The sequence below is a fragment of the Clavelina lepadiformis genome, chromosome 4, assembly GCF_947623445.1.
Source record: "Clavelina lepadiformis chromosome 4, kaClaLepa1.1, whole genome shotgun sequence".
NCBI lineage: Eukaryota > Metazoa > Chordata > Ascidiacea > Aplousobranchia > Clavelinidae > Clavelina > Clavelina lepadiformis.
This window is the reverse complement of record NC_135243.1, coordinates 19,831,637-19,840,475: the sequence shown is the minus strand read 5'-3', so window position 1 is coordinate 19,840,475 and position 8,839 is coordinate 19,831,637. Positions and strand designations below refer to the sequence as shown.

Here is an 8,839-nt window from a genome sequence, read left to right as displayed (position 1 = left end):
GAGATTATTACGATGAAATGTGTTCGACCCACACGTCAATAAGAGATAAGAGCTTTCAACTTATCTTGCATAGAATTTTCATTGTTAGGTTGCGTCCTTTTTAAAGTGGTTAATTTAACCTTCCTAAAAAGGTGTGAGTAACATTTTGAAGTTAACATCACGATCTTCTGTTTTTAATGTGGCCACATCAAAATTAGCATGCGATCAACTTATCAAAGAAACCTCTTATCATGTTACGTCCATTTGTATTCGTCACGTCATTGACTTTTAACGTAATCGCAAGTGTGACTCGTTTAGGCTACATATCAAAGTTTTGCACATATTGCAACTATTTTTTAGTGAAAGTGTCACGAAAAGTGATATTGAACCCCCATATTACTATGAAATTTTGTTAAATTAAGTTAAACGTTAATGTTAAATTAAGCCTTAATAGAAAATCAATGTACCAAAATACAGCAGTGAGTCATTATCACTAAAAATGCTTTGATTCAGCACAGTATATTTTCCGAAAGCGCAGTCAAAAAGTGAAAAGCAAAATTACGAAAATATTGAAGACGGTGAAATAAGTAAAAAAACAACAAACAATTTTAACGAATGTTAACTTTATACAATGACGAAAATGCGGACATAAATAAAGGATGAGGTGCTAAAATGGAATGAATGATCGCAGCTTACGTTAATAATAAAAGACTATAAAAGAGGCACACTACAAATCTAACTGTACAAATAAGGAAAATTAGCGAAAAGTAACTATCCGCTCACCAATACGTGTGTGATATAATTATATACTGTACAGTATATTAGCACAATAGGTTGGTCAGAAGAAATCATTGCACCGTTGTACGGCAATGTAAAAATAACAAACATTACCAAAACGAAACTGGCAAATGATGTACTGTATTTTACGGACCATAAGGCGCACCGGGCTATAAGGCGCATTGTCAATAAATTGCTTTGATTAGTTTTTTGTTCATACATAAGGCGTATCGGACTATAAGGGCATATGGCTATAAGGCACATGTGTTACCGTATAAAGCTCATTAAAATACGTTGTGAGCATGCGCATACGCATTATGATCCATACATTAGGCGCACCGGCTTATAAGGCGCACCGGCTTATAAGGCGCACGATCAATCTATGAGGAGAAAAAAGGATTTAAAGTGCGCCTTATGGTCCGTAAAATACGGGAATTTTTACTCGTTATACATATAACACTGAATCACGAACAAATTACCAATCTACTGTTCTATGTGTTGGTTCAGCAAAGTGCAAATGTTCCTCATTTTCACATTCTTCCGTTGTCACCAAAAGAACTAAATTGTTTTCTGCCAGCTCCAAATTACTATAAAGAGCAACAAGTATAACAGAAAGCGCACAGCGTAAAATTTGCAATGTAATCCTTTTATGCATGCAAAGATTACAGAAATCCCATCACTTACCCCCTTTTCATAATTATAATATTTTCTTGCTCATCTATAATTTTCTGGCAATCGACTGGACCATAACTGCCGGGATTTCGAAAGGGGATTCCACAAGGCATTCCAGTGATGCTGAACTCGTTAATTTTAGCATACGGCATACGTCCATTGGATTTGTGCATTGTCTCACCTGTGAAGCACCAGAGCAAAGATACCAAGGCATGCACAAACACAACTTAATATAATTAAGATGAAACAATTAGCATCAATTCTATTGTATTACATTCTATTGCTTGGAAAAATACGCAACACTAATAATAAAATTTTTTATTTCACACCGTTAGGCTAAAGAAAGACAATTTGTTGGCATAAAAAGACTTACAATATTTCTTATTAAAAATTTTTCGAACTTTCATTTGCAATTCGGTGTTTTTTTGTCTTGAAGTACTGCAAGCTGTATACAAATATATAGCATACGTTACTTCTAATGAAAATTTTTTCATACTTTATGATTAACATGATTCATGATGACACTAATATCATTCAGGTTCATATGCAAAAAAAATCTTCAATGAATTAAAGTTAAAAAATAAGTGCTATAAAAGTTCCTTTTAATATATGCTTGCAGTAAATGTAACTGTAGTTAATCATGTTCTTGCAAATGTTTAGAAATATCACAGTAAATTACATAAAATTACCTTTTCCGCAATGTAATATCTCAATAAAGCCACTTTGAACACTTGGCTCCAAGAAATATGGCCTTACATCTCTGCTTCCAAATGCATTGAATGTATCGTTAACAAATGCCATTCCACCAACGGCCACACCAATTTCCTCAAGTTCACCACACTAAAACAGGAACAAGTTACCTTTGTTTCGTGTACAGCACGGTTACACCATAGTATAATATGAACAGCAACATATAGCTTGAATTATTCGAGCAATGGCATTTTGTCTAAGTTTTTTTTTTCATATTTCCATCCATTTCATTTGGTGGCATGGAACTTTCAGAATTGAAGGTCTTTGCTTTCTCTTTCCAAACTTGTTTTGTTTGCTTCAAAAGTTCTCTCCACCTGCTACCCCAGAGTTTGAAATCTTGAAAAACAGCAATTAAAAATTAGTACAGAACATTTGAAAGCTTTATAAAAAAATGAACATAAATTGAAAGTAAGAAACACTGAAAACAGGCAAGACCTTACTTCATGCAAAACACTTTGATAACTTGTCTAAACTAGTACTTTCATTGTTCAGCTGTTAACATAGTGAAACCTTCATTTATGTAAATTTTGAAGTTGAGTAGAAGCTTACACCTCTTAAGATTTAACAGCGTCAATCAATGTTAACATCTTCGATATCTAAGGCTTTCTAATAACCAACATAACAGTAAACACATTTTTGGAAATTCATTACACACGTATCATGTGAGGTCACAAATAGCATGCACTTCAAGTCATGCATCATTCATTATGTATCATGCTCTTCACTAATCGAACTAACACTGTGACACAAGTTTCACAATCAAACCGAGAAAAAAAAATTACTACATGCAAATTTAGTAACGAACACAGTAAGCATGAAATCAATGAATGCAATTTATCAGGTGAAAAACAATGAAAATTATTTTCAGTGAGAACTACATTTGTGCATTTAACGACATAATGCTAATGACTCAATGAAGCAAGCGATCAATTAAGCAAACCAGCCAGAATATCAGACCTTGTACATATCTTAAATGAAACACATGTGATGCTGTCTAGAAGCTTCTCCCTTGAAAATTTGGGAAGAAATCATGCAACTGTATTAAAAATACCAATATTCTGTTTCTTAATGGAAGAACAAAATAGATTGTAGCCTGTGAATCTTCGTTTTCGAAAAGGTTTAACTTTTTGAACCCTTGGCCTTATCGATGCATTGTAATTGTAAATCCAGCGCTAAAACACAGCAGTTGGCAAAACGCTAGTAAACAAGCGTCAAAAGTATTTAGTAGTGGCAGTTTAACATACCATCATACAAGAGATCTGAGAAAGGGACAAACTTTAATCATTTTGTAAGATCATGCAATAAACATGCAATAACTACTTTAAGTTGGAGAGTTGTCCCGGACAAGGAACGGAGCTTTTTGTCAGCCAACAAGATTATTTTGGCGAAGACAACTGTTGCAATCTTTGAACTTAAAGTACGTAATGGCATCTTTCAACCAGAGTTCTATCATAATAGCCTACTTCAAGCGGAAATTACAGCATAGAGTTACAGTAATGAACTGTAACTTGTTTGTAAAGCAGGGAGTGCAGTTCTACAGCTTGCGGTAATACTGAAAGAGCTGATAACTACAGCAAGTATGAATTATGGCAAATAAAACTTTAATCTACGATGAATCACCTTGATTTGGTTTTTACTTAAACCAGTATTAATGGTTGCTTCATTGAGGTGCTCTGACTTTGCAGTTCTCATACCTTTTGTTTCCCACAAAGATATAAGCATATCCCGTTGGCTTTGTGAAATGTCCTTACTGAACAATGCAAATCAAATTATTAATAAGTGAGACACAAAAATATTTTTTTTTAAATTGAAAATACAGGTTGTCTGTATCTACACGAAATATCTTACGTCCATCTGGACGGCAATTTAGAATAGCGTTTTATTAACACTTTTAGTGACTTGTATGCAAATAAACAGAGTGACATGAAAAAAATGCCATACTAACAATTACTTATTTATGACCAAAGATCGAATTAAATATACAACAGATATATACATATAAGTTAGCTATTATACATGAAGAACTAACCGAGATCTTCTAGTGCTTGCCATGTTACTCAGAAAAGAGCAAATAGTACGACAAAATTTTAACAATTTTACAAAAATTAAAACATGCAATAAACTAAACTGTTTGGATAAAAATTAGTTTTGTAAGAAGTAATCACCACTCAATATGAATTAAGAATAGAACATACACACATAAAGATAGTCATCCTAATAAATAATATAACTTAGGGCACATGTTGCAATAAAAGCAAACGCTCAACACTAAAGTCTTACAGATGTCAAAAATTTACTGTGCACAGATATGATTTTCTTGGTGCTTGGTAATCAACAGTAAGCGCCATATTTCAACTGCAACTCCTTTTCAAATCATAAAGGCTTCAAAGATTATCAAGAAGTTTGGCCAACCCTTTTATGTATATGGTACACGTAAGTCTTTTCCTACAGCACTATAGTATTACAATATCACAATGTTCTTTAGGCTAATAGCTTATATGCACATACTTTGATGTGAATTAAACACTTAATCTGTGAGGTCATTGTCTGTCTCAGCAAAACCAAGTTATGGGCATTGATGCTATAAAAATGTAAAAATATAAGCGATAGTAGCTGTGACATGAAATGACAAATGTTCCAAATCAATATACTTGATATTTGTTTGTAATAAGCGATTGTTTTTCGGAGTAAATAGCCATTTATCTGCACAACTTCTTTGACCAGATTTTTGTTTAAATAGGCCATTCTTGAATGCAGTTGAGAATAAATTGCCAACATTACTGTTCAAAGTGGATGGCTTTTAAGAGGTGGCAAGTTGTTTACAAGCACTTGTTGTTTACAAGCACTTTTAAGAGGATGTTTTAACTAAAATCCATTATATCATATATATTGTAGTAACCGGTGCCCTTCAAAAACTTTGCTAATCGTAACTTTCTTAATTGAAATGTTTGGTCTGAAAAGCATACAAAGTAGGTGGCTTCAGGAAGAAATTGAGTTTTATTTTGAAAACGTTACACCAAAATGAAGTGCTGTTTTCAATCCTCGCAGAAAAGCAATCGTTTAGACAACAACAACCTTTTATTTGTCGTAATTTTGATGGCAGCCACTTGAGATGGTTGCTTTCGCATGGACTAAGATTCAAATCAAGAGCACTAGAGCCAAAGTACACATTTCAGTAATAACTCTAAACATTCTCTTGGAAAGGTAGAACAAATCTTACTGACACTTTTTAGTCGGAGGTAGTGGTATATTTTGAAATAATTTGAAGAATATGTAAAACAGATAATAAAAAAGTCAAGACAGGCTTCAGAATTTCATGGTCCCAAACTAGGGTAAAGTTGGTACAACAACAACAAAGGTCAGTAAAGGGGTACACATGAAACGTTTCCAAATTAAACAACTTCATGCATTATGTATTTACTTCCAAGTGAAGTTTCTCCCAAAATAGCCAAGTTTCAGTCATTCACAATGTGCATCAAACAGAAGATTTCAGCTGGCAAACAATGTTTGGTGGTGGATAATGTTGCATTCCAAACAAATTAAAAAATTTAAATAGTTTTAATTTAAGAATTTAAAATACGAAATCAAATCAAAATATTCTACTGTTGACAATAATTATTACCATCAAAAAAACTCTGCATAATCTAACAAAACCTTCTTTTGTCTTAAGTTAAAAAGCAATGAAGCACATTCAAAAGTAATCAATTTCGCTAAGCGCAGCATCTTACATCGATCAGCAGAAAAATTCTCGGACAGCAGTTTTTGCCACAGCGTGTGCTCTGACTTACTCTGACTGCTGGTTGGTCACTATGTTTTGTTGTCTCAATTTAAATTATTTTCTCCTAATCTCACTTGATGCCACTACTAACAGCATGATCTGCATATCAACAAGCACTTCCCAAATGTCTGCGTTGATGCCTGTCCTTTTTGGGTACGTTTGAAAACATCCCTGATGTGTAGTGCGGTACGAACTACACAGTATCGCTTAGTGGCTTGTTTACCATAGAAGGTCTTGAAGTATATCAGCATTCTTGCTGTGACTCACATGACTGAGTAAGCGCAAACAATGTCAACAGAGCAAGTTATGTATGCTGAGCGAGTCCCCGGCAGATATGGACCTTGCCTCATGACACATGACTGTGATAATGACAGCATCTTTGCCAATAGACTAATTGTTCTTAATGAATCGAGATAAATAATTATTATTAATTACCCATCACAGTTGAGCCAAGTGGTGAGTGAACTTAAATAACGACCCACCAAGAGATCGGGTACTCGGCCAAAAATTGGGAAACAGTGAGCTGACCCTTGGCCAATGCATATATCCAAAATTGGAGAATAAAGCTACCAATGAGTGTTAGCATCCATTTACCCTAACACCAAGGTAGCAAAACGTGAGCTTAAAGCTAACATCAACAGCTCACCTTGTGACACCTTGCAGAAAATTTAAATCTTTGGTCAAAAAATGACTAATGGGCATTGGGCACCAAATCTACACTGTTATAGTAAACAGCGTCCTGTGACTGGATGTAGACCTATAGGACCCCACAGCATGACAATTTTTCTGTTTTTGTGAGCATTGAACCTGCTGGGCTTCAGTGCGATAGAGTCACTCCTTACCTTGCACATTATGAAACGGAGCCACTCTGATTGCTCCTCCCGAAACTATTTGCCTCAGCAAAAAAGCAAGCCGGATAAATAAAATCAAGATACCCATTGCTCACTGGCTCTACACTGCTAAGGATGGTGTGGGGGACTTAATTGCCTGCTATCTGGAGATGGTTGTTTCTGCTCAACCCTGTAAAAATAGGGAATGGCAAACATTGTAACTTGTGAACGTAGCACAAAGAAGATTGCAAAATAAAGATTACAACATATCCAGCTATTGTATCCCCACGTTCCCCATGGAATACATAGTCATCAATTTTTGGATGGCAGCATTACCCAGTTGTTACTTGACTCAAGCTCAAACATCTAGTTTGTGTTGCCAAATAACATCTTGCTCAGAGGAAGCAGGCTGATGGTAAAACAGGGATATTTTTACACAAGACATTTATTTTCTAGAGGCCGTTTATTATCATTTTTAATTTGTAATAATCTGCAAACTCATGAATGCATATAATCGACAAATAGCACTCTTTGAGAACGATTGAAACCTTCGTTTGTTGAAAGTCAAGACAAATTAAATGATTGCCTTTTGCTTATGATCTGCATATCAGATGGATTTCCTTTTTGGAATACTACAACGTTAAGTTGCTCATTCACTCCACTCAGGATTTCGAAGTTCTCTGACAATCACACAAGATCACTGTACTCTGCAAGCTCGTTATGTAAGAAAGCAGCAATGTTGAGTAGTAGCCAGCTTTGTAGCCGAATGGTTAGAGCTGGCAATTAGGCAGTGTTCACTATCCAGTAGCACTACCATTGTTATGCCCTTGGGGTATTACCAATGCTTGCTCCAGTTCAGTGCTTCTGATAAACATACCTAAATTCAAGCAATAAAAAACATATGTGTATCATTCCAAACTTGCTTGAGAGCTAGCCAGATAAGTGGGGCTGGAGCAATTAAAGATTACCACAAAGGTTAATGGAAGCGAACTAAAATGACATATGAAGTTATACTTCTATCCTAGCCGCCAAATAAAGAAAATCATGTTGATTGCTGTGAAACGCTTTGACCTTATGCCACAGCAGTGGTATGCCACGTGTATATAATTGATGCAATCAGACCAGCTTGAAGGCAAAACTATTTCAACCTGATGCTGAATAAAAGCACCATGCAATTACCACAATTCAATTTAATACATTGCATGAGCACTGCAAACCCGAAAAAGTGACTTTTGGCTACTAGAGTACCGGTCTATCGTTGGCTGGATTGCCAGTTCAAACACCATTGTGCATTGCACTGTGCAACAATTAAGCAGTCTTTAGAACTTGCTTGGATTCTACATTCAGTAAGTAAGCATGCAGCTATTCCAGTGCCTAGAAGCCCGAGGTAGATAACCTATATCTTGTCTACGAAACAGGACCAATTAAGCAGCGTTAATGCCAGACACACCAAACGCATGAAAGAACTGAAATCGAAAACTAGGCTATTTTGTTCATTTCAGCCTTTTCAGATTTTTAGTAAGATCCGTTTATAGTTTGTGCAAGGCATTCCAACGTGCATCAATCACTATACAAACCTTATCCATACATACCGGTATAGATCTCAGTAGTCTTCAACAGTAGCCTAACAGTAGCCTAAGCCATCCAATCGTACCGTACGATGACCAGCCACAGCAGTTCGACTGGATTACTTATTCGACCTATCGCTCGGTTGGATTACTCATACCAACACGATTAGCCTTCCAACAATTATTTTAAGAGATGGAAATATTCTTTTTAGCCCATACGAATGGGTAATCCGTGCAATCTTTTTTCCCTTTCCTATGGGCTAATCCTTGACGAAGCGGGTGGCAAGGATCCCAAGTCCCGTTGTGTCATCACTCATCACTTGTCTTTCGATCAGCCGTACGGTAGAAAAAAATAAAAATATAATACAATTAGTCAATTATGTATTATACGAATTTATTTTACGAAGAATTAGACTTTTCTGTTAATTTAACCTAACTTAATCTTTAATTATCCCAAAATTAACATATTAGATAATTAATTATTA

At 35.4% G+C, this 8,839-nt stretch overlaps 1 protein-coding gene across 7 annotated transcripts; it reads right to left on the bottom strand.

Moving 5' to 3' along the window:
* Nucleotides 1-482: 482 nt before the first annotated feature.
* Nucleotides 483-8,622, bottom strand: LOC143451488 (uncharacterized). 7 transcript variants are annotated; one of them, XM_076952093.1, is made up of 6 exons: nt 8,379-8,622; nt 3,799-3,928; nt 2,118-2,514; nt 1,802-1,873; nt 1,441-1,609; nt 483-1,343 (listed from the first exon to the last, which is right to left on the bottom strand). In XM_076952093.1, the coding sequence occupies exons 3-6, from the start codon at nt 2,227-2,229 to the stop codon at nt 1,232-1,234; spliced, it is 465 nt and encodes a 154-aa protein (XP_076808208.1). In that variant the 5' UTR covers nt 2,230-2,514; nt 3,799-3,928; nt 8,379-8,622; the 3' UTR covers nt 483-1,231. The 7 variants fall into 7 exon arrangements, with proteins under 7 accessions (XP_076808208.1, XP_076808205.1, XP_076808204.1 ...); XM_076952090.1 differs by lacking the exon at nt 8,379-8,622 and adding an exon at nt 4,208-5,556 and having other exon boundaries at nt 2,118-3,350; XM_076952089.1 differs by lacking the exon at nt 8,379-8,622 and adding an exon at nt 4,208-5,556.
* Between the last annotated feature and the right edge of the window lie 217 nt (nt 8,623-8,839).